At 32.0% G+C, this 27,302-nt stretch overlaps 1 protein-coding gene across 5 annotated transcripts in view; it reads left to right on the forward strand.

The window, feature by feature from the left end:
- Positions 1-27,302, forward strand: part of PHF14 (PHD finger protein 14) — a 201,520-nt gene that overhangs the window by 121,980 nt on the left and 52,238 nt on the right. The window contains exons 17-19 of one of the 5 annotated variants that reach the window (XR_009505068.1): positions 10,620-10,649; positions 11,408-11,525; positions 14,296-14,370. The exons of 1 other annotated variant lie outside the window; for it this stretch is intronic. Coding sequence is in view for 3 of the 4 variants with exons in the window: in XM_059933933.1 (XP_059789916.1) it covers positions 10,620-10,649; positions 11,408-11,525 (148 nt within the window). In the remaining variant the exon portion in view is untranslated. Of the gene's footprint in view, positions 1-2,489; positions 2,725-10,619; positions 10,650-11,407; positions 11,526-14,295; positions 14,371-27,302 lie in introns of those variants that run through there. 3 more of the 5 variants (XM_059933933.1, XM_059933934.1, XM_059933935.1) reach the window with 3 other exon arrangements.

Raw genomic sequence — 27,302 nt, forward strand, 5'->3', positions numbered from 1 at the left:
TACTATATCCCAGGCTCTATTCTCTGCTTTCTAAGTGTATTATCTCACTCAGTTTTTAACAACAGTCCTCTGAGGTATGGCCATCTCCATTTTGGAGATTAGGTAACTGAGGTACAGAGGCACTAAGCATCATGAAATAGAAATTATTCCAATTATATATTGAAATTGTGTTATATAAATTGTTATATATTAGAATACAGTTTTTTCCTTCCAGTAAATACTACTAGTGTTTGATAAATTTACTGTTGTTCATATTAGTTGCTGAGATTTATAGAGTGCTTATTAAGGGCCAATGTGCTAATGCTTTCTATAGTTTATCTCGTGTAATCGTTAAGGAAACTCTATTACACAGATATTGATTTTATCCCTATCTTATGGGTGAGGAAATTGAGAAGTATTACTTGTTCAAGATCATACAACTAGGAAGTGGTAGAACTAGAGTTTTGAGTCTAGGCAGTCTTGACTGTGTTGCTAATGCTCTAATCATTAGGCATACTGCTCACCAAACTATGCTCCTTTAGCATATTTGACTTCATTGGGGCAAAAGTAGGTGCTTCTTCTTGGTAGGCATCCAGCTATACAGGATAACAGACCATTGGTGCTTGCATCAGGGAAGCCCTCTGAAAATAGTTAATTCCCTTTTTTCTACATTAATTTGTAAGTAAGCTTATTAGAAGCATATGGAATAAATACAAAGCCAAGACTTCAACTCTGATATAAAAGACCACATAGTAGTCTTTTGTCCTAAGAAGGTAGCAGCCAAGACAAGTCATGTTGCTTACTCTGAATATTAAGTGAAATTTTAGGATGGAAGAATATTAGTTATAGCTTTTTAGTTTTTTTCAAAGTTAAATTTAGATTTAATTAGAATTTAAAGTAGATTTCTGTGACACCTAATGTATCTGTTGGGTTGGCCAAAAAGTTCATTCAGTTAGTGAATCGTTCGATAAAATTCTTGGTGAAAATGAAAAATGTCTTTTATTTTTACTTAAAACCGAACGAATTTTTTGGCCAACCCAATATACATTTACATTCCTCTCAGTGTTAAATACAAGTAAATCTTTGGGTTGTCTGCTAGTCTCTATCGTTTGTGCATGTAATTAAAACTTAAATGTACTTCTGTGGTAAATGATGTGGTTGCTTCCTCTTTCATTTTGCTTATCTAGTAGTGCTTAACCTGCAGGCAAAGCACTTCTCAGAATATCAGATTTAGAATGTGCTTAAATTTCATCACTTGGAGCCTGAAGCACTGAGAAAAGTTAGCACATGTGACTATTTAACAAGGGAATTCAGCTCTTCCTGTCTGTTTCCTTGTTACTCAAGGAGGGAATTCTTTTCTTTCTGTTTACTTCTCATATGTTGATAAGTACACTTCTCTGAAAACTGTGTTTCACGTTATATTCTTTTTTTCTTGTACAATTTTATTTTTCCTTTCTTTGGAGGTTATTCAGTTTGGCATGGTAGCTCGTCGATGCCATAGTAGTGCTTTATTTATCTGTGATTGTGCCACTTTTCACTTTCTTTTTCTCAGTAGAACTTAGAAGCATTAAACACATCTCTCTAATACTTAAATATTGAAATGAACTTTTTCTATGATGTGTGACTAGTTGGTAATTTAACCTCATCTACACAGATTTAAATATCTGAAGGAAATGATAAAATTTTGTTTTCCACAATCAAAAAGAAAGTTACTTCTAATCACTAGGCATCTAAAATTTCTCCTCTGAAAATGCGTCGGTAGGGAAGTAAATACAAGAAACACTAAAGAAAGTTTTGAAAAATAAATGCAAGTGAATGACTTGAAAATTTGGGCAAAATTAGTGTTTTATAATCAATGACCAGGTCTTTACAATGAGGTGTATTCTCTGTCACTTTTGTTGCACAAATCTACTAAAATAGCTAGCTAGGGATATACTTTTCATAATTGTAACCAAACGTTTCCAATATAGTCTTTAAAAAAAGGAAGGCAGTATAGGCCCAGGGAATAAGAATCATCTGAACATTTCCTCCCTGAGACTCTGTACTTGAGTGGAACCAGTCCTGTAATGTACTGATTAGGTGTGCTTGTTTTCAGTATATTGCATGCTTTCTCAAGCATTGTTAAGTTGACATATTTGATGAAAAAATAGCAAACTGCTATTATTTAAAACATCTATTAATCAAATTACATATTTGCTTATATAAATGCAAACCCCTCATCATTTTTATATTTTCTTTTTTGTTTTAGTAAGATAGATTTATTGTGACAACTAAAAGTAATAATAATACAAGAGGCAACTCAGTGTTTCAAATGATAAAATAGTTCCATTTCAACTAGTAAGAACCTTTACAAGATCATGGCATTTAGGTTTAGGGCATCTATCTCTTTGGACCAGATCATATGTTATTTGAATCTACTATGGTATTGTTAGTGTGTTTCATAAGACATAGTGCAGAGCTGCTGTGATCTTTAAATGTTAATGTTCTTTTCTTATCACTTTACTGTGTAGATACCCTTCATGAGACCCAACTCTGCCACTGCTCATCCTCGGAGGCAATCCTGGAAACCTCTTTTATAAGTGTGATTTTAAAAATGTGGATAACACTCTCAATAGAGTATATAAAGTAAAGGAGAACAGCTATCTTGTCTTTCCCATAAGCTTATCACTGCAAAAAGTTGCCTTTGCTTGTCAGGTTTGGATAGAATGTAATTGATTGGTTTGTTACTTGGACTGACAAGGCAGTTAATTTGCCTGTGTGGATTTTTTTCTCCTTTTTTTTCTACTTCAACTTTTTTTTTTTTTGCACTAATCAGAAACATTTGATATGTGCATTGTTGAAAAATACTAGATAATGTCTTGTCAGAATTGTCCTATTAAGTAATGTCTTCCCCTCTTGCTTCTTTGGCAAATGATATACAGTATTTGGACTTGAGAGTTATGGAAGACTGTGGGACTTACATGCAATGTGCTACTCGTTGTTGAACAAATCTAGTAACAAACAAGAAAGAGAATGCATTCCATTAGTCTGCTATTCTGTTTCATCCAACTTAGTACATATATTCATATATGAAATGCTGCATTGGGAAACAACTGTAGACTATATTAAATGTTACTTCTATTTATAATATTCAGCAAAAGTGAAAGACTTGTGAAAGCGTATGGCATTCTAGTTTTGACTCATTAGTTCTAGTGTGAAAGCACTAATATTAGTAGCATGCAGTTTTTACAACTTCAGATTTTAAGCTTGTAAATAAGAATATATCTGTGTTGATCTCTAGATATTTTTTAGTAATAACCAAATTTATTCACTCTTTATTGATTTAATACGAACTTTCTCTGTTCAGTATAATCTTATTTTTCTCAACCTTAAGTATGAGGTTACAAAATAAGGAGAGAGATACAAAGCTTTTGACTATACAACCTGCCAACTGAAAGATCTTCATCAACATTTGTATCTTTCCAAAGGTTTACAGAATTAAAATTTGGTCTTCAAGCTTTAATGAACCAGTTTTAAATCAACGACAGAAATATGTTGAATATTTCATCACTTCATCTTGAACTGATTTAGAAGAGACTCTTTGCTGAAATTGAAATACATATATACATGTAAATTGTCAACATGTCTCTTGGAATTTCCTGATTTATAAATGTGGTTTGGGACATCTTTTCAGGTATAGTGGCATTGAAAATAGTTTAAACATTAGGAATAGAGTAGGAAATGTTATAGATAATTAAAAGCAAGTATAAATATAAAGTTGCTGTATGCTAGTAATCTTTAGTTATACTAAGGAACCATATTATTGGATATTTAATAAAAGCAGTATGTATATAAAATATGTATAAACTGAGATTATTAACTTATTGAAAGACCTTCTAACATTGGAGGAAAAATATTAATAACCTGTAGTAAAACCAGTAGGCTTTTTTTTTTTTAGAAAAAGAACTCATTATTTATCACTGCATAAGCTTAAGAAAAAGTTGGTAGTTATTACTATTGCTGAACTCCAGCTGATTTTAAGAAAAATGTCAGATTGCCATTTTCTTAAAAAAGAATATGCTAGTGCATTTGGACCTGACTCTCCTTTGATATATGGTAAGATATTACTAGTGGTCATTTTATATTAGGTTTTTTTTGAAAAATCATTAAACCTTGTGGTTTTGGTGACACTATTAATCAAAGTCCTTTCCACCTGGTTCTATTTAGAATACCATATTATCATCATTCTCCATCTTACTCTTCAGTGGTGGATATATGGTTCCATATTTGGTGCTAGCCCTAAGAATCTTTGTCACACATCACGAATATAAACCACATATATTCATAAGATCATTGGTCCTGCAAATGTGTATTTGGAGTAGAACTTTTGAAGAGAGTAGAATGAAACACTTTCTCCTAATAATCTCCTAGACACTCTCATATTTCTATGGTACAAAATTAACCCTTTTCTGTAATTGGTCCAGTTGTTATTCAAAGGAGATATTAATGTGTATGTCAAGAGATACACTAAATAGTTCATATTTTACATACATGTATAAGAGAAAACAGTCCGACAGGTAAATGATGGTTATTTGTCGCATGATAGGGAAAGAAAAAAAACACTGAAATATCAAGAAGTAAAATAAATAACTCTGAACTACAAGAAGAACGACATGGCAGTATATAGATAGCAGTGGTTCTCAAACTTTATAGTACATCAGAATCAAGGATTTGTTTAAAAGCAGATTGCTCACCTACTCCCCTCCTTATTTTCCTCCTCATTTTACTCCCTCTTACTTCTCCTTGCAGTTTCTGATTAAGTGGGTCTGGGATGAGGCCTGAAAATCTGCATTTCTAAAAGTTCCCAAGTGATGCTGAAGCTGGCCAGGGACATCCTTTGAGAACCATTTGTATATAATATTTTCAAAAGAATCATGGTGTTGTGCTTGACATTGATTGAATGTGGCTTTAATCTTGTTAAAATGGCCCTTAAATTTTCAAAAATACTTGTTTCTAGGTAAAAGAGATTATAGTAGTTTACAGCACATAGAGTATAACTTCTTTAGTATACATAAGTTTAGTTAAACAGGTGTTTATTTTATACCTATTTTGGAGACAGCATTATTTTAGGTACAGAAATTAATCAAGGAACATAGCCTTTGTCCATAATTCACTAATTCCTTTGTTAGGAAAAGATTTGAAATTAGGATTATGTTTAACATGAAAACAAAAATTTAGCCTTAACCTTAATCCATTTTGTTTGTAAATGAAATTTATTTATCATTTATATATCATTGTTATTCGTGTGCTTCTTGGTGTTTATCTAATTTTACATTTATAATGTTAAAAATAGATCACTGACCAATAAATAATAAGAATATTCACACTCATTATCCTATTTTCCTGTTTTTACATCCTATTACTTAACAGATCACTCTTTTTAAACACTTAATGTTCTTTATTTGACAAAACTTACCACTGTTTTACTTGATTCTCAGTATGGGAATATTTTATTAATATTTCACCAAAATCTATTCAAGGAATTCAGAAGGATTCTGTAGCAGAATGGAATACTAACATTACTAATTTTTCTTTAAATTTTCTGAAATCATTTTGACAATTAAAACTTGTTTAAGAGACTCAGCTTTAGAGTTGCATGGCATATGAAGGCAGAAATTTTTTCCTACCCAGTCAACACTTTATCAATTTACTTAATACTAAGGATTGCGATTAAAAATATTTCTGAGATAGACATGCTTTGCAAATACTTTTTTAAAAAAATAAACATATAGACCTCTTTCTTCCAGTACACAGTCTTAAGACTTTCTGCAGGCCTGCTGTAAGATTCACTGCTGTTCAGGTACATAAGATATAATGAAACTGGATGTTCATGCTGGGCTTTGTGAATAAAATGAGACTGACCCCCAGCCATTATCTCATTTATCTGATTTACGTTGTAAAATCAAGATCTACACTATTGATTAGAGAATAATTAGTTAATTATGAGCAGGGAAATACAAAGTTATGTGGGGCTTGAGCACAGCAGGTTGTACTGCTGAAATATTTCCAAGGGCATGAGCAGATGGAGATCAGTTTATTAAAGAACAAAGCAGATGTGTTTCAGGTATGAAAATGTCTAATCATTCTCTCATGCTGTGAAGAGGTACTTGACCTTATTGTGTATTTTTATATGAATTCTTTTATTTCATGTTTTAGTTTTGCCTTTCACTTTTAATCTTGTAACTTGACTACTGCAGATGTAGCTAGCTGAATTGATCCCATTATTTAAGTGATCATTAAACATGAATTTGGATTTCAATAATTATCCAAATATTTTTTCCAGTTAATATACTTTAATGTTTAAAGAATATTTTTGTCTTTCCTACCACTCATTCATTCATTATTGCATGTGATGAGAGTCTATAGTGACATTAATGAAAATATGTTCAAGACTTCCACATTAGCCTTTATTTGTGAAATATCATATAAAAGATATTTTCTAATTATTTAGAAAATGCTCATATAGGTGATTTGCACTACAAGTGTTGTAAAAAGGAATAAAGTTTGCCTTTATTGATATTAAATGTTATTCTAATATTGGTAGAGTGCAGAATTTTGTGCAAGCTTGTATTATTTTAAAAGTGATTTAACTCATGGGCCACAAACCTGCATTTTCTCCCTCTTTTAAAAGGAATAATTGAAATAATTGGCTACTGTTCAGTGAAAGAGTCTGTCACTACTGGTTAATATATTTGTGTAGGTGTTTCAGTTACTAGTAAGATTTTATGTAAGTAATATTAAGACCAATTCTTTTGGTCATTCTTCTATAGAATTTTTGCATAGAAATGATGAAAAAGTAAGAAAATCCAACCCATCAATTCTCTTGATATTTAGTTGTGAGTTTTTTTTTTTTTTAATTGAACGGATGTAACAGTATATATTTTCAAGGTCGGTTCTTTATTTTACTCTATATAGACTTGGAAGGGACCTAAATCAAATGTTCATTGACATAAAAAATAGCTATGATTATGGATCAACCTGGTCATAAAACATGTACATTACTTTTCAAGTCCCATGTTGTGGATTTCTCTTTTTCCTGAAATTTAGCTGATCATCTGGCTATAAATTATATATATAGGAGGTGTACTTTTTTTTTGGTTAGTTTTGAAAAGTAGTTATTTAGTGTACTCTTCTAGTGAAATTATCAATTGGAAATTAAGAGAATTTAAGAAACCCTTTGGAACACTGGCCTGTCTCTTAAGTGTAGACAGAAATAAATAAGTTGTTTCTTTTTACTTGTGTGCATCTTCTCAGTAATCAGATAAACACATGACTGATTGCTCCCATGGATCATAGGACATATGAACATAAATCATTTTCTTCCTCTTCTATGTCTAGGGTGCTATACTTAACCATATCTAAGTAAGTATTTTAAATACATATAGAACTATGTTTATTTGGTCACTGCATTTTGTTTAATGAATGTGTAAAAGACCATATACATATAGCTGCTTTATTATTGACATCTGTATCCATTATGAATCTGATGCCTAGGAAGTTGTATTTAGTAAGAATCTAATTAAACAATGAGGTTTCCTTTTCTTATAAATGAGATTTATTTTATCTCACTTAAAATTGTAATATTAGAATGTCCCATAATATGTTAATGTGTACAGTTTTATTAGATGTTTAGAGGATATTCTTTAAGCATCCAGTTTGCATTTTATTAAAAAACATAGTGTATCTTTATAGGTTAGTTTTATATTATCTTTTAATATTTTAAAACATTGTCATCCTATTTAATATATGTGCTATTGGTATAATAGTCTGTTTTTATTACATAGACATTTGTGTTATTTAATAAAGTATATTGTGTTATATCACTGCTTTTGTGGGTCAATGACTGCTTTTGCACAAGATTTATTATTTTGATACATTAAATATGTACTATATTATGTGTTGTAATTACGTGTTTCCAGGTATATGTAAGAAGTAGATGTAGAGGTCATAAATAATAATTTGATCAATAACTACTTCAACTCTATTTCAGCTTTTAGGTAGCAGAATGCAGATCCTTATGAGCTTCTGATTTTTGAGTTTTTAAAATGAGCTATATTTGTAACTTAGCCATAATTTGTTGACTGACAAAATTTGCTAAAGTTTACAAAATGGTGTGTGTGTGCATGAAATAAATTATTCACTATTTTTACCATCTAAATTGTTCTTTGATTTCTAGGGTTCTTAATGGCATCTCTTACATTTGTCTATGGTGAATTAATTCTTGCAAATTCTGCTGGAGTTCCCTTGTATCACTCAGGATATTTTTGTTACCAGCACATGAAGCTATAGATTTATTCAATTAAATATTTTAGTGTAGAAACAACTATATTTTTTCCACGTGGAAATAATTTTAGTCATTTTTAGAAAAGGCTAATATTTATATGTTTGTTTATTAACAGAGTTATTGATTTCAAGATTAGGTTATTTCTTTTTCTTTTTGTTTTTGTTTTTTCCTCTCCTGGATTTTGGCAGTTCCTAAGTGTATTAACTACTCCTTTTTGCTACTTAGTCTTGGAATTACAGTTTTTATTTACCATTGAGTGAGCTATAACTTGAGAGAACTCCCATGTCACCCCTGATTCTAACAAGCAAATTCTTCCTTTCCTCTGGAACCCATCACTAGTACATGAGTTCCATGTGTAGACTAAGTCATTCTAAAAAGTATCACTAATGAAGGAATCAGTAAGGATTAGGTCATTTCCAAATGGCATATACTTCAACATTATCTTCTAACAAATCTAGCATATAAAGTCTTTCTTTTCCCTTTTGCATTTATTATTGAGCTGAAAGATAACTTGAGTTTACAATTAATTGAAATCAGCTACAAATTTGAACTATATCAATGTAGCAAACTTGTTCTTAATTTATTAGCTTGAAATATATATATGTACATATACATAATACATATACATGCACACACACACCAGCAAGAACCACATGTACATGAAGGTAAAAGGTAATGAATTATGATTCACCTTTATATTCATCATAGTGTTTGACTCTAGTTGTACACAAGAAACCATAATTTGCAAGTTATTATGGCACAGACTTATAAAGTAAATATGCAGTAATTAGGTTGTAATTTGATATAAACTAGGAAAGCATTAATACTATAACTCTTCACTTATCAAAAGCCCAGATTATTGGCAATCTAAACTTGCTTAAAAACCCTAAATTAAGCAAAAAAGACTATAGTTAACCCAAATTGAGTCCATGTACTTAGTAGTTCTCATTTTCATGTTTTTTTAAACTTATTGTCGGGGAAATGCTGCTTAGACAGATAACACTGACAATGTCAGAAAGTAGTGACTGATATTTTTTAAGCAAGTGAGGAGGACCTATAAAAGTTGAATACAAGAATTCAAACAGAACAGCAGACTGATGATATTCATGTCCAAACACAAAAAGCTGTCACACTGTTAGACATGTAGCAGCATCTATTACTCATACTTGTGACCCTGGAATGATAAAGATAGAGTAAATTATATTTAATGGATTTCCTTGATGAAGCAAAGAATGTGATTCTCTTTAAATTTCTCATTAAAGATGACTGAAATACTATTTTCCATGCTTGAAGGAATATGCCCTCAGCTAACTAGAAATCTCAACCTTCTCATAACTCATAAATGCTTATACTCTGAAGGGTCCTCTAACTATGTATTTAATGTAATTGGAGTTTTAACTATTGAAGGGTAAATAAGTTGAATTGAGAAGAACAAAATTTTGTGGGCTTGCCATTTAGTTTTATGTAATGTTTGATGTTAGCTATATATTATCTATTACTTTTTCTTAATACTAGAACAACAGGTATTTAAACATTTTAAGTGCTTTTAAATATATTTTTGGATGGTTTATTTGTAATATTGGCACAGTAAATAAAGTACTGTTTGTTATTCCTATTTGATTTGATTTTTTTGTATAGCTAGAATTATTATAGTAAACATTTTTATTCAAGTCCATCTCTTGAGTCTAAGTGAAGGTTTTTGGAAAAGTACATAAGTTTATTTGGTTTATGAGAAGGAAGTTGTAGAGGAAGGAGTGCCTAAACTTAAGACACATAATTGTGTTTTAAACTTCTTTATACCTGAATAACTTAGCTAAGTTGCTAAATTTTCTGAAACTTTTGATTTCTGAAATGGGTCTTTGGGAGATTGGGTTTTATAGCATGACATGAAATTTTTACTATAAATGTAGATTTATAGTTCCCTTTATTGTGAAAATAAATTGCTTTTCTTTGCATGTTGTTTATCACAATAACTCCTTCTCCTTTTTTTCTAATAAAAGTTATTTAAGAGTAATTTTGTACGTTAAGTAATATATGTCCTATAAAATATCCTCCTTTCTTAGTTATGGATTCCTCAACTTTTTAGGTTTAAATCAATAAGAGTAACTATATATAAAGAGAATGTGACAGATTGGTTTGGAGAAAGTATTATTTTTTTAACTTACAAAAAAACACAAAGAATAAGAGGAATATAACCCTTTCTATAAAATGTATACATCTTTGTTATTTGTTGTTAAATTTTGGTCTTGTTATTCCAACTGATGCAAAATTCTTTTTAAAAAACACTGAAATAATACAGATCTTTCTTCATTGTCAGCAGGATGAGATTGTCTGAAACGAAGAATAGGTATGATAGTTTTCTTAGATTTTGTACATCATAGGTGGCAAAGACACTATCAAAACATTTGTTAATAAGCTTTAAAATGTACTAGGAGGTACTTTGAAAAACCAATTGCACTGAAAGTGACAGGTAAATTTTTGAGAAAATTTATATTTTAGAAAATAAACTTCTTAGAATGGTTTTTATTTGCTGTAGATTATGTTAGCATGCTATAAACATTAGAAATTTTATTTACTATCTACCTTAACTTAGAGAAAGAGAGTGATGAGGTGTATCAATTGTATAGAATTAAGCTTAGTGTAGCCTAGTAGAATTCATTAGATTTAAAAGTTTTTTTAAATAACCACAATATATTAGATTGAATTCATAATCTTGAATTATATATATCTTATATTACTTTTAAAACCATCTAATGGGCAAGTGATTATTATTGAAGTTCAAAATTGAAAATGTTAATGTTTGTTAGTTTTGAACACATAGGGTTATACATATAAATTTATTCCTATGCTGTTAACATTTCTACTATCAAAATGTTCTGAATGATATTTGTTTTGTTTATTTTATTGTTTTGGTATTTTGTTTTTCCTAAAGCATTTATTTCAGGTTTAGACTGTCTTTTTCATAAACATTAATTTAATAATCTTGTCAGCTAAGGATAGAATTAACAGTGTTACAGTTGAAATATACAGTAGTTTGCTGTTTTTCTCTGAAAAAGGTGTTTTTTAATATTATTTAAATATACTGTAAATCTGTTTACCCTGCAGGTGTGATGAATGCAGACTGTGCTACCATTTTGGTTGTTTGGATCCTCCTTTGAAAAAGTCTCCTAAACAAACAGGCTATGGATGGATATGTCAGGAGTGTGATTCTTCATCTTCTAAGGTAAGGGGATAAACTTATAAGAAAAAGTGTTGTTTCTCTTTATTTTGATAGCTTTTCTGTATCTCACCAACAGCTTCCTAACTTTAAAGAGAATTGGAATATGAAGGACCAACAGTTTACTCTATGCACTTTAAGAATATATTGCCTTGATGATTTTATTGCCCTTAAATTAAGGAGTAAAGAGCTCTACTGAATTATATAAATTTTCTCTATGAAATATTTTAGCTGTTTTGTGTATTCTCTATATTACTGTAGCATGTTAAATAGTTCTCTAGTAGCCAGAAAAGTCACCCTCTGCTAATTTACCACCCCTAGGGAATAACCAATAAAATCCAATTTAATTTTATAGATGACTCATCTTAAGATATAGTAGGTATATTGTGAAGGTTCTATAAGGTTTGCTCTTTGAGAAAACTAGTTTTTATATCCTAAAAATTTTTTCTGGTAATTATTTTAGATAAGTAGAAAGGATGAAATATCTAATAAGGTTGTTTCATAGTTTATCTCCAATAATAAACTGTTGAAATCTTTTGAATATCAATATTATAACCTTAAATTATGACGATTGACATTTTAAGATTATTATATGCTTTTTTTAAGTGTGTGAGTAAATAGCTGGACCCCTGATGCTTTGACTTACTTGACAGAAATATTAATTATATTTGAACTAAGACAGTATGGTCACCTGTGGGTTAATCAAATAACTCTTCTTTAAATAGACAACAGAAGTTAAGTGTCTATTGTAATATGGACCTCAAGCCATCTCTCCTAAATGCCACTTAAGTGCATTTGTTTTTCCTAGAGTGAATTAAAATTGATACTGAATTCCTGTCTGATCATGGAATCAAAAATATTCTTTTTATCAGTTAAAATGATTTACTCCAGCTTACCACAGAAGCCATCTGTAAAAGTTTATTTATTAAAAACTGCAGAAAAGCATTTGGCTATAGGAAAAAAAAAGCTATTTAAAGGGTTTTTTAAATAACCAAATTTATTAAAAATTTTACAAATTTGTATAATGATTATTAATATAGAATCTTATGCATTTTATTTAATAATCAAGCATTTTTGCTCAAGGTTTTAAACTATACAATATCAAGAATTATTTTACAGTTATTTTATTAAGACCCAGATTTAAGATGGAGCGTATTTAATATCAAAAAGTTTTATTACATAATTAAAAAATGTTTTCCAGAAATTGTATTTAAATGAGAAAAAAGTAATGGTGTACTATAGATTTTAGATAGTTGTCTTATGGGACTCTTTATGGTATAATATAATTTTTCTAAGTGTGTTTTTTGTTTGGGGTTTTCTTCTACCCTCAAAAAGCAATTAGGAAAGCAATTTTTGAAAAAAGATTTATTGCATTTTATAAATAAGCCTTTTTGTATACATTCTTTTGAAAAGGTTTTATACTACTGTAAATATGTAGCATTGAATTAACTGCAGAGTGCCTTTGTTAAGTTATATAGTAATTTTGTTAATGAACATTGAAAATGCAAGAGGACATTTCACATATGTTGGGAATATACAAAATGAATATTTTGTAAGTGCAGTAGGTGCATGCCAGTAGCCATTGAGATGTTCTTGTATTTTGCTTTTCCCTGTCTACCAGAGAATAAGATCTTTGGACTCTGAATGGAAATCCATTAGGAAGGCACATTGTTAGAAAAGTTGCATTGTATTAGCTGTACTCTGTTTGACCTGTGATTGAATGAATCCCAGATATAAACAGCCAAGACTTTTAAAATATCCAAATATGGTATCTACCTGACGAATGTCACAGCAGTTTATTGTAAGGATTACAGCAGTGAAATGGATTTGTATTTTTATCATATCAAGATGAATATTACATACTTCTACTTTTTTCCAATGAAAAATTAAGCTTAATATAATAGTTAAGCTGGAAGTTAAGGAAAATTAATTCATTCCCTTGAATACTTGTGTTACATCAACTCTGTTTTGCTCACCTTGAAAACTTATTCCTGACAAGTAAATTTCTGTTTACATTTTCTCTTGTAAGGTGTTTGCTAGTATTGGGTCCCAAGAAGAAAACAATGATAGATAATGTCATGCTTTATAATTCAGTAAATTGCTGCAGAAGCTTTTAAATTCAGAAAGCAGTATATTGTTAACATTTGAGTCAAGAAAATTAGTATCATTTTGGGGCCTAAAAGAAATCCACAATAAAAGTTAATATATTTTGCTTGTCCTTCATTCTGCTCTATTTGCTTTGGTGGAATGGTATTTTTTAGGTAATACTAAGTATATTTGCCATGTTCATTTATTTTAATAGTATGAAAAGCTAAGGTAGAAGTAGTTATTGCCAGGAGAAAGGAATCAGTAGCCAATAAATTTAGGTGGGGAAAAGTGAATATAAAATTGTTATAGCCATAAAATATATATCCAACTTTCTTTCTTTATGGTAGTCAGGATTATTAAGTCCAAGAAGTCTTAACATTTATTATAAAAATTTGACTCCCAAGTAATAAATTATTTATTTTGCTTAGAATTTTAGATTATATATGGTATGAGTGTGTAGCTGAAAATGTACTTGAAAATGCATTGCACTTTAAGTATTATTTAACTGTTGACATTGTCTCCAAATTTTGCATACCAGGGGAAACGCTAAAATATTGCCATGTATACTCTGAGTAGCATAATGTATTTATATATGACTTTGTCTTTCAAGTAATGGGTTTTTTTGCTGTAACCTTTATAAGAGCAAAAATCTTCTGTCGCTAATCCTGCCTATTGCTTTTAATTATAGGAAGTATAGAAATTCCACAAAAGTCTAACAAGATTCATCATATCTCAATCCATATTAAGCTTTAGCTCATGAAAGGTAAAATAAACTATATTAAATTAATAATATATAATTAATGATAATAAATTAATGATATTTATTTAATAACAATTTACCTAGCAGTAGAATGATTTTTTAATTGAGATATAATTGACTTATTATGTTAGTTTCAGATATACAACATAATGATTCAATATTTGTATATAGAATGACTTTTATTCTACCCAGATCCACAAAGTATGGCATGATAAGACTTTCTCTGCCTTATCAATCCTTCATAAACCTAGGTAGTCACTTTAGATTTCATGAAAAATGACCAGCTACATGGATTCAGATATATACATTACATGTAACACACACGGAGACACAAATCTGCACACATTCAAACACATGCACAAAATATACTTTCTCCCATAGGCTATGCTTCAAAGATACTTGACTAAGGCAGCAGCTATCCAAGACAGTGTGCTATGTTTTTATTCAGTGGGGCTAGTTCATTGCTACTGATCACCATGCATTAGGTTTTTTTCTCTTGCTCTTTGCTGTGTTGTGAAAATACTGTTACAAATGAATGCTATATGCCTGGAAAAGCAATGTTATTTTATTCTTTCTCCTCCACCTCACCCATCTTTTATTTCTTCTTTCATCTTTACTTTCATCCATTCTCCCAAGCCAAATACCTGGAATCATCTTCAAGTCTTCTTCATCCTGTCCCAAATAGAAAATCACTTGCTGAGTCCTGTAAAAGTGTTCTTCCTTAAATATTTCTATGGTTTACTCTTTGCTCCTTTTCTCCACTGTTACTGCCTTGATTCAGTGCCTCACTTTTTCCTCATTCTATCAGTTCCTCCTATTTTAGAGGCTATCTAAATAAGTCTGCCAGACTCATCTCCTCTTTTATCCGTTCTCTTCACTAGGTTCCTTCAAAATGAAGTGTTTGTACCTCAGGAGATAGACAAGATGACTAATTAAATTAATTCTATGTAGCATTCCATTTTAATTTCTATGTCTGAGTGTGTTTTCTAATGTAAGTAACAGGTTACTGCTGTAGAATAGGTATATAACTTCACACATATGTACTTATTAAGGTATGTATTTAAGATATTTTAGTATTGGGGTACATCAACAACAGTGTTTGGAGATCATAGTCCCACACTGCTACTAGAGTAACCTTCCTGAAAGTCTTTTTGACACACCACTGCTTTACATCTGTCAGTGTTTTCTCATCCTCCTACATATCCGGAATATAACTGACAAAATCAGGAAATTAACATTGATACACCGTTACCATCTAATCCTCAGACCTCATTCTAGGTTTGCCATTTGTCCCAGTAACGTCCTTAATAGCAAAATGATCCAATACAGAATCATTCGTTGCATTTAGTTTTTATGTTTCTTCAGTCTTTAATCTGGAAAGTCCCTTAGTCTTTCCTTGACTGTCATTTCATCGCCACTTTTGAAGATTACAGGGCAGTTATTTTGTAGACTTTTACTTTGCATTTTTATGATCTTTTCTTGTGGTTAGATTTGTGCATCTCTGATAAAAATACCACAGATGTGATGCAGTATGCATTCTATCAGGTGACACATGATTTCAATATGAACCATAAATGGTGATGCTAACTTTAATCACTTGACTGAGGAGTTCTCTGCAAGTCTTCTCCATTCTCTTCCCCTTTCTAATTAATAAGTAATTTGTAGGGAAGAACCTTGAGACTGTGTAAATATCCTATTCCTTATCAGACTTTCATTTTCTGTTTTCAGTAGGTTATATTGGTTTTTATCATTATTTATTTTGATGTTTGAATTGTCTCAAATTTGGCTAATGAGAGCCACTTCAGGCTGGCTTCTGTGTTCTTTTCATATGATCCCAGAAATCTTTGAGTGCTTCCTTACTAAAGGTGTTCTAGGCTCACCTTGTTCTTTCCCTTCCCCTACTCCTGGAACCAGTGATTTCTCCAAGGAGCTCTGCTTCCCTTTTAGTGGAAAATGGTATTTAGAAACTAAGATCATGGTACTAGATGTGCTCATTGTTACTGGGATGTTGCTTCTCCTAGGTCTTCTCAGTAGACATAGCCAAGGACTAGATGTATGTATGTACATTCATAGACATACACATTTACTTTTCTTTGTCTTCATAGATATTGGAAACCATTCTGGTTTTTTCCCTTTTCATGTTTATAACTCCCTCACTGAAAACTGGCTCCCATTATCCTTGATATATATTATAAGATTAATCCCCTGTTGTAAAACTAATCTCCTATCACCCTCCATTCCCCTGCTGCATGGACACCTTCTTTGCTTGCCATAACCTGATGGCTTTTAGATTGAATTGTTCAGGAAGGAGGGGAGAGAGAGGGATCGAAGACAGACATTTTTGTTTTTTACAAGCTTCTAAAATTATTTTAATGAGTGGTCAGGAATAAGAACCATTGTTTTATGTATTTTACAAATTCTTCAGTTACTAAAAAGTTTTTAAGCTAAAAATTAATGTTTTTGCAATTTTAAAACAAGGCAAACTTCAACAAACTGATACTTTAAAATTATGTTGTATACTTACATATAAGATATAGACTTAATATTGTATTTGTTTTAAATTTTTATTTTATTTTGGAGTAGAGTTGATTAACAATGTTGTGTTAGTTTCAGGTGTAGGGCAAAGTGATTCAGTTATTCATATACATGTATTTATTCTTTTAAAAATTCTTTGCTCATTTAGGTTATTACAGAGTATTGAGCAGAGTTCCCTGTGCTATACAGTAGGTCCTTGTTGGTTGCCTATTTTAAATATAGCAGCAGTGTGTACATGTCAGTCCCAAAGTCCCTAACTATCCCTTCCCACAGCCCTTCCCCCCGTGGTAACCATAAGTCCATTCTCTAAGTCTGAGTCTGTTTCTATTTTGTAAATAAGTTTGTTTGTATCATTTTTTTTTAGATTTTGCATATAAACGATATCATATGATATTTGTCTTTCTCCGTCTGACTTACTTCACTTAGTATGATAAGCTCCAGGTCCATCCATGTTGCTGCAAATGGCATTATTTCATTCTTCTTAATGGCTTAGTAATATTCCATTGTATATATGCACCACATCTTCTTTATCCATTCCTCTGTCGATGGACATTTAGGTTGCTTCCATTTCTTGGCTATCGTAAATAGTACAGCAATGAACATTGGGGTGTGTATATCTTTTTGAATTACAGTTTTGTCTGGATATATGCCCAGGAGTGGGATTTCTGGATCATATGGCAATTCTATTTTTAGTTTTCTGAGGAACCCCTGTACTGTTCTCCATAGAGGTTGTACCAATTTACATTCCCACCAGTAGTGTAGGAGGGTTCCCTTTTCTCCACACCTACTCCAGCATTTATTTGTAGACTTTTTTATAATAAATTTATTTATTTTTGGCTGCATTGGGTCTTCGTTTCTGTATGTGGGCTTTCTCTAGTTGTGGCAGGTGGGGGCTACTCTTAGTTGCGGTGAGCAGGCTTCTCATTGCAGTGCCTTCTCTTGTTGTGGAGCACGGGCTGTAGGCATGCAGGCTTCAGTAGTTGTGGCATGTGGGCTCAGTAGTTGTGGCTCATGGGCTCTAGAGTGCAGCCTCAGTAGTTGTGGCACACGGGCTTAGTTGCTCTGCGACATGTGAGATCTTCCCAGACCAAGGCTTGAACCCGTGTCCCCTGCATTGGCAGGCAATTCTTAACCACTTTGCCACCAGGGAAGTCCCTGTTATTAGTAGACTTTTTAATGATGGCCATTCTGACTGGTGTGCGGTGGTACCTCATTGTAGTTTTGATGTGCATTTCTCTAATAATTAGCGATGTTGAGCATCTTTTCATGTGCCTAGTGGCCACGTGTGTGTTTTCTTGGAGAAATGTCTATTTACGTATTCTGCCTGTTATTTCGATTGGGTTGTTGTTTTTTTGATATTCAGCTGCATGAACTGTTTGTAAATTTTGGAGATTAATCCCTTGTCAGTCTCATTGTTTGCAAATATTTTCTCCCATTCTGTGGGTTGTCTTTTTGTTTTGTTTATGGTTTCCTTTGATGTGCAAAAGATTTGAGTTTGATTAGGTTCTATTTGTTTATTTTCATTTTTATTTCCCTTACTCTAGGAGAGACAGATCAAAAAAGATATTGCTGTGATTTATGTCAAAGAGTGTCTGCCTATATTATCCTCTAAGAGTTTTGTAGCATCTGGTCTTACATTTAGGTCTTTAATGCATTTGGAATTTATTTTTGTGTATGGTATTAAAGAATATATATATATTTTTTAATTAATTTATTTTTTGGCTGTGTTGGGTCTTCGTTTCTGTGCAAGGGCTTTCTCCTTTTGCGGCAAGCGGGGGGCCACTCTTCATCGCGGTGTGCGGGCCTCTCACTATCACGGCCTCTCTTGTTGCAGAGCAAAGGCTCCAGACGCACAGGCTCAGTAGTTGTGGCTCATGGGCCTAGTTGCTCCACGGCATGTGGGATCTTCCCAGACCAGGGCTCGAACCCGTGTCCCCTGCATTGGCAGGCAGATTCTCAACCACTGCGCCACCAGGGAAGCCCCCTAAAGAATATTTTAATTTCATTTTTTTACGTGTATCTCTCCAGTTTTCTCAGCACCACTTATTGAAAAGGCTGTTTTTTCTCCATTGTATAGTCTTGCCTCCTTTGTCTTAGATTAACTGACCATAGGTGCATGGGTATACTTCTGGGCTTTCTATCCTGTTCCATTGATCTATATTTCTGTTTTTGTGCCAATACCATACTGTTTTGATGACTGTAGCTTTGTAGTATAGTCTGCAGTCAGGTAGCCGGATTCCACTAGCTCCATTTTTCTTTCTGAAGATTGCCTTATCTCTGTGGGGTCTTTTGTGTTTCCATACAAATTGTAAAATTTTTTTTGTTCTAGTTCTGTGAAAAATGCCATTGGTAATTTGATAGGGATTGCACTGAATCTGTAGATTGCCTTGGGTAGTATAGCCATTTTGGCAGTATTGATTCTTCCAATCCAAGAACACAGTATATCTTTCCATCTGTTTATGTCATCTTTGATTTCTTTCATCAGCATCTTATAGTTTTCGTAGTAAAGATCTTTTGCTTCCTTTGGTAGGTTTATTCCTAGGTATTTTATTCTTTTTGATGTGACTGTAAATGGGATTGTTTCTTTAATTTCTCTTTCTGATCTTTTGTTGTTAGTGTATAGAAATGCAACAGATTTCTGTGTGTTAATTTTGTATCCTGCAACTGTACCACATTCATTGACGAGCTCTAGTAGTTTTCTGGTAGCATCTTTAGGATTTTCTATGTATAGTGTCATGTCATCTGCAAACAGTGACAGTTTTACTTCTTCTTTTCCAATTTGGATTCCCTTTGTTTCTTTTTCTTCTCTGATTGCCAGAGCTAGGACTTCCAAAACTGTGTTGAATGAAGTGACAAGAGTGGAAATCCTTGTCTTGTTCCTGATCTTAGGGAAAATGCTTTCAGCTTTTCACCATTGAGTATGATGTTAGCTGTAGTTTGTCATATATGACCTTTATTATGTTGAGGTATGTTTCCTCTATGCCCACTTTCTGGAGAGTTTTTATCCTAAATCGGTGTTGAATTTTGTCAGAAGATTTTTCTGCATTTATTGAGATGGTCATGTGGTTTTTATTCTTAAATTTGTTGATGTGGTATATCACACTGATTGATTTGCAGACATTGAAAAATCCTTGCATCCCTGGGATAAATCCCACTTGATTATGGTGTATGATCCTTTTAATGTATTGTTGGATTTGGTTTGCTAGTATTTTGTTGAGGATTTTTGCATCTATGTTCATCAGTGATATTGGCCTGTAATTTTCTTTTTTTGTGTGTGTGGTATCTTTTTCTGGTTTTGGTATCAGGGTGATGGTGGCCTCATAGAATTAGTTTGGGAGTGTTCCTTCCGCTGAGATTTTTTAGAATAGTTTGAGAAGCATAGGCATTAACTCTTCTCTAAATGTTTGATAGAATTTGCCTGTGAAGCCATCTGGTCTTGGACTTTTGTTTGTTGGGAGTTTTTTAATCCCGGTTTCAATTTCAGTACTTGTGATTTGTCTGTTCATATTTTCTATTTCTTCCTGGTTCAGTCTTGGGAGATTGTACCTTTCTAAGAATTTGTCCATTTTATTAGCATATAGTTGCTTGTAGTAGTCTTTTATGATCCTTTATCTTTCTCTAGTGTCCGTTGTAACTTCTTTTTTGTTTCTAATTTTATTGATCTGAGCTCTCTCCCTCTTTTTCTGTATTAATATAGGGCACAGTTCACTATTCTCTTTTTTCTAGGGTGTACTTGATATGGATCTCAACACCTTCTGTGTACTGAAACACCCCAAATGAAGATAACTTCTTTTGGCATGGTTAAATGAACAGGTATTACTATAAATATTTCTTTTAAAAGGACATCATCCAAGTGATATATATTCACAGGTGCCACTGAGAATTTAAATACACATCATATATTTTACAGTGACTGTGCCAGTTATGATTCTAGCTTTTCATCCCTGTTCACGTTCTGTTTTGTGAAAAGCCAAAAGGTGTACATGACAGGTCATTGTCTGAATACTACAAGATGAGCTATCTTAGCTTGGAGACCTCCATTTGGTTCACTCTTACTTGATCTTTCTAGTATAGTACTTTTTTTGAGTGGTAATAAGTTGACTTCATATGCATAAAAATCTCATCTAAATTCTTATGGAAGATTTTCTGGCACTACAATTGCATGACACACCAGCTCAGGCAAGTGTGGTACTTTTTGATAATCAGTTGTATTAGAAATCCCTGAGTAGGGAAGTATGATTTTTTAAAATTTTTGTTCTATTTTTCCAATTTTTTTTGCATTGAGCAGCTAGAATTCTGTAACTGAAATGCTTGCGTCAAATGACATATATAAATATTTACTATCGAGTAAAATAGTCATTGAGAATTTTGCCTCTTTAAAAACTGAACAGAACAATCTCTCCAAGGAGTATCTTGCCACAATACATTAAACAAGCACATTTAATTGAACCTGGTGATACTGGAAATTAAATGTCTGAATTTTATGAAGATTTATGAAAAAATAAAATTAAAATGAATTATCCTTTAAAGTTCTTTTAAATTTGAATCATATAACTGACCCATAAAAAAGGACTTTTTAATATTTTAACTATTCATTTGACCTCTGGGATTTTATCTGGTATTAGGTTAGATTTTAAGTTTCTAAATTTAGCACAGTTGACAGATAAGTCATTTCCAGGTAAAACTTATACCACTTAACTGTCTTAATTCAGTATTCTTCTAGGACTTGTGTGACATTAGAGGTTATAACAATATGTTTTATCAAGCTTTACTGAGTTTTTTGATTTGCCTTTTTACTGATACAGTTATGTAAAGTCTGGAGAAAAGTTGTTTATACAGTATCCTAAATTAGAATCCCATAGGAAAATCTTTGGTAGTTTGTAGACTTACTAAAAGTCTGAGAATTAAAACTGTGGTGTGGTTATCCTTGATGATGGCTATAGTTAAATATTTAAACTTTAGATTTCATCTTTGCTAGTGTGTGGAATAAAGCCCAAACACTTCCAGGTGATCTTGTACCTTATCCTAGGCCAAGTCTGGCTGTTGCTGGTTACTCTAGCATTTTTCCTGGCAGGCAAAATTGTTTGTATAAATGTCTTTTAAGTCTTAATTTCTAATAGAGTGCTGTACGTTGAGACTAGTAACAGTGTTTTGTGAATTCAGTAAAAAGTTATAGCCATTAGCAATTCTACTAACTATAGATGCTACTGTGCTTTAAAAAAAAAAATAGTGTTATTTGTTTAAATTGAACGTTTATGAACTGAACTGAACTTTTTATTTGTCATTATTGATTGCTCAAAAAAGTTGTTTACTTGGTTGTCCTAGACATGTTTCTGAACCCTGTCTGTAGGTAATATTTTCACCAAGTCGCAACTTTCAACAAAACAGATTGTTTATGGTTATTCTTTATAACAGAATTGGAATCTACACTGATCTGTTAGTTTTTTAACCTAGGGTAATTTTCATGGGGACTCTACAATACACATTAAGCACACTGGTATACTGCAATAAGTCATGGTCAGGTATTCCTTAAGAATCTTTTCAAAAACAGGATTTCTTTCCTCCAGATAAAATTTGTTAGTGTTTATGACGTCCATTTTTATATATCTCAGCATATTTATAGAGAAAGAAAATGATTAGAAACTCTAAAATTATACAGATGTTTTCTATATTAATATTTTGAAAAATTGGAAAGACTGCATCATCTTTTAAGTTACGCTTTCTACAAACTGGGAAAACCAAGCCATTTTCTAATTCAGATGGCATGTGGGCTTGATGTGTTTACATAGCGTGCTGTAAACCATGCTGTGGAATACCATATGATGAGAAACTGAATCATAACTGAGATAAATAATCAAAGTACCGTAGGGTGCCATATATAGGACTACCTTTTAGAGCTCACTAACTTCATACTATCCTTTGGTTTAAAAAATTTATCTTTTTATTTTTATTTTGGAGAAAAAGTTACCTACTAAAAATTTGATGGCTAAGCTGAAGGATATTTCATTACAGCTTTTAAAAAGTTAATAAGAATATTTTTACCTTATTAACCCAACATTTGACATACTAATTTTGGGTTATATAATATACCAAGAAGGAATGTAGAATATATTATTTATGTAAGCATATTATTTTAGTATTCATATGTAATGTGAGTGTGAGAGACATTGTTCATTGCAGAGATGGTCTTAGTTGAATTAAGTGAGCCCATTCCCAGAGTTGTGAAAGTAACACCTGAATGATAGGAATGACTTAAATCCTAGCTTCAAAAAACAGAGTGAGAGTTCATGCATTCTAGATGTAGATACAGTTAGATAGTTACTTCTAATTTTAACATTTAGTTTTACTATTTCATCATTTTGTAGAATTACTTCTCTTAAAAAATTGTCTTTCTGACCTATGTATTGTGGTTTAAGAAGTACCCTTTTGCTAAAACTTAGACTTCTTTAAATCTAAGCTAAGAAAATTAAAAGTATGAACTCAGTTAATGAAATTGAGTTTGGAAATCAAATATATTTAAGCATTCTAGTCTTGATTTTCTGATAGAATCTTATCAAGGTTAATAAGAAACTACAGATTAGGAGTTAGTGTGTTAAGCTATGTTACATTTTAAGACACTCAGTTTTTGACATCTCTCAAATTAGAATGTGTATCTATAAGTAGTTTATTTCTTTGTGATAATATTTCTTTTTTCCATAAAAATTTGCCATTAAATTTATGGAGTTATAATCGGAGGCATTGTTGAGTAAGAATATTGAGTAATTTAAAATGCACAGAAAGTCAAAGTATGCAGTGTGATGTAGAGGAAAGAGCTTTATGAGCTTTGAAAAAGAAGGAAACTGAGTTCAGATATTAACCATTTACAATGTTTGTGACTTTCAGCAAGTTGCTTCACTTCAGTGAGTTTCAGGTTACTCATTTGTGAAAGGTTTAATGGCAATATTTAGAATAATAGAGGCACTCAGTAAATGACACATCTTCTTATTCTTAAAAATAAGCAATCATTGGGCTTCCCTGGTGGCACAGTGGTTAAGTATCTGCCTGCCAATGCAGGGGACACGGGTTCGAGCCCTGGCCCGGCAAGATCCCACATGCGGCGGCAGAGCAACTAAGCCCGCAAGCCACAACTACTGAAGCCCGCGCGCCTAGAGCCTGTGCTTCGCAACAAGAGAAGCCATGACAATGAGAAGCCCGCGCAGTGCAACAAAGAGTAGCCCCCCATTCACCGCAACTAGAGAAAGCCCATGCGCAACAACGAAGACACAACACAGACAAAAAAAATACAAAAACAAATAAATAAATTAATTTTAAAAATAAATAAGCAATAATTTTAGCCACAGAGAGAACAGTTCAGAATCAGTGATAATGTTCTGATTTTTCAAATGTAAAAAATGTTTTTTAAAAGGAAGCTGAAGAACAGTTTTCTGTGTTTTATTTTTTATCTTCACACATACCAAGTAAAAATCTTTCTTGTCTCTTTTCAGAGTTTCACACTAAATAGAGTAAGGTCATGTCTAACTTTTTCATTCATGAAAAGGTCCATTTGTTTTAATTTCTTGCTAGAGTTTAAGAGGCATTGAAAGCTATTTTTATAATTAATCTATTTTTAAACTAAGGCACTTATAGCTCTCCAAACTTTTAAAATTATATACTATTCTATAAGGTATTTCTTCTAAATTTATTGTATAACATTAGCAAATCGTTGGTATTTTTTATATTGATGGCAATGACTGTTTTGCATTAAATATAGAATTATGGTGCTCTGTGAATCGCACTCATCATATACTAATGTGTTTATTTTGTAAGTAGAAGGAATGATATTTAGAAAGTAAAGGTTTACTATTATATTTAAACCACTGGCTCTACCAAGTATTGAATAATAGGAAAAGACATAACTGATACAGGCAGAAGTTCCCTTTTAGGGAAACTTGTTTTTAACTGAAGACATATTTTAATAGGTGAAGAAATATCAAAGAAATTTCCCATAGACAGGAGGGGTATTATTTCTGTGTCAAGGTCATGAAAACTATAAACTTGAAACTGAAATGAAAATAAAAAGTTAATAAAATTTAAAAGTAATGAACCACGAAAGACAGCTTTGAGATAACTTATGAATTCACTTTGTCAACGTGTATACAGTTTTTGATAACAGAAGATTCATCAAGCCTAACGAATAGCTTTTAGAGAACAGGCATATATATCAGCAACACATCCTTTTATTGTATAAATGTTTGAATACTTTTAAGGATGGAAATGTGGGAAGTTACGGGCTAGCACTTTTACATTCCTGTGGAATCTGGAAATTAAGGTAATTAGCTCTTAGGGCATACTGTGTAAATACATTTAGAATGTCATAAAATTATTATGTGCCTTCAGTATGTCTTACAAGCATTTGTGCCAAGAGAAATCCTAATTCTTAAGTAAATAAGGAAATTTATACTCATTCTCAGGTGCTACTAATGTCTTTCTTTTAAAAATGTAGAATCTCAATATGTGCTTTATATGTAAGAGTTAAAGGGCAGTGATTTATACATGTAAATTCTTTAGAACCCTATCTTTAAACCCCATATCTCTCTCTCTCTGCCACCTGCTCCCTTGATTCCCAGTGGAAGAAACCATTAAAAATATACTTCCTTAATCATAGCATATAAATTTCTCTATTTGTTTATCTTTATGTTACTTTAAAAGTGGAATATCCCTTTCTGAGAATATCAAATATGCTGTTCTTAACATATTTTCTGCTGGTAAAATGCTAAGTAAGGCAGATTATAAGACTGTGGTTCACATTATCCTCCCACTGCCCCATAGCCCCAGCTTAGTCCAGTCCTGTTCTATGTTAAATTGTTAGCTTCAGTTCTTATTTTGACAGGACCGTATGAACTACCTTTAACTAACTTTAATAGGTTAGGTGAACACCACTTTATTTCTTCTTGTGCTTTATTTATCAAAAAAATTTTTTTGATCTTCTGATTTACATCATAGTTTGAGATTTTCATCACTTGTCAATCTACATAGCCCAAATTTCAGTGATTTCTCCTCAAAGTATAGTCTACAAACCACCTGCACTAGGATCGTCCAGAGTAGTTCTGTTAAGTAGGCAGTTTGGAAGGCCCATGAAGATCTGCTAAATCAGTATCTCTGGAATGGTTCCCAGGAATAAGCATTATTATAAGCACCACAGGTGATAATTATGCTTATTAACATTAAAGAACCACTTCTTTGACCCTAATCTCTGTTAAATTCCTTACACATAGTTTTGTCTCTAACTGAAGTATTCACTTATTGTAACTACAGAATATCATTCACTTTCAGACTTTACTCTTCTCTAAGAGGACTTTCAACCCCACAGGCAGGTTCAAGGTAGGTTGATGACATCTGATTCAGGTTCAGTACCATAGCATTTCTGGATTGCTAATATCCTGTATTCCCTTTCTTCTTTCCAAGTTCTGGAATTGTCCAGCAACAGCTCAAGGATCTTCTCTGAGCTATAGATTCAGTTTGTCCCCATCAATCTTCCTCAGTTACTCAGCTTCATCTTTTTTCTACTTCTGTGTGGCTGTTGATACTGTTGGTAACGTCTTCCTTTTTATAAACTCCTTCCTTGCCTTCATTGAACCTGTTCTCTTCCTGGTTTTCTCCCTTCTTAGCAGACCTTTTTTTTTTTTTTTGGTCTTTTTGATAAGCTTCTTTGGCCTGTTTTCAGTCTCTTCTCACTCTGCAGGTGACAGCATCTGTACCTGCTCACTACCCTACCAGTTTTGCTACAGGAAAACCTGGGACTTAAGATTTAATGATCCATCTACTTTCTCTGAGTTCATGTTCATCAAGAGAGAGACTTTCTGCCTTTTAAAATATTATCCTTTAATCTAATAATTAAGACATAATGTAGTGATAAATTTACTAATAAGTTTTAGTTGGCCATTTCCACTATCTAATAGTCTCCTTTTATTATAAAGCTTAAATAGTATTTGCTTAACTAGGAGAATACATTACAACTTGATCTCCAAGGGACATATTAGTGTGGAGATATGATTAAATTAGTATAACTGAGGTGTCAGACTCTATTTGAGTTTTGTTTAAAGCTAGAGAGTAATAATTCAGAATAGCAAATTTTTAGTGTAATAAAACTAATATCCTTTATATTAAATATTGCTTTAAAAACTGCTTCTTACTCTTTTTTTCTCCTTTTTTCTTTTCTCTGACTCTACTTTTCTGGAGAAATTTGAAGTCAGAAAAAAATTATATACATTACGTGTGTGTTTTTTAATTTCTTAGGAATGGAATACATGGTTATTGTAGAATATTTGGAAAATTTTAAATACATAAAGAAAAATATTTAAAATTACCTGCAATTATAACACCTAAATGTATTTATATTTCTGCTCATATTTTAGTGGTAT

The sequence above is a fragment of the Balaenoptera ricei genome, chromosome 9, assembly GCF_028023285.1.
Source record: "Balaenoptera ricei isolate mBalRic1 chromosome 9, mBalRic1.hap2, whole genome shotgun sequence".
NCBI lineage: Eukaryota > Metazoa > Chordata > Mammalia > Artiodactyla > Balaenopteridae > Balaenoptera > Balaenoptera ricei.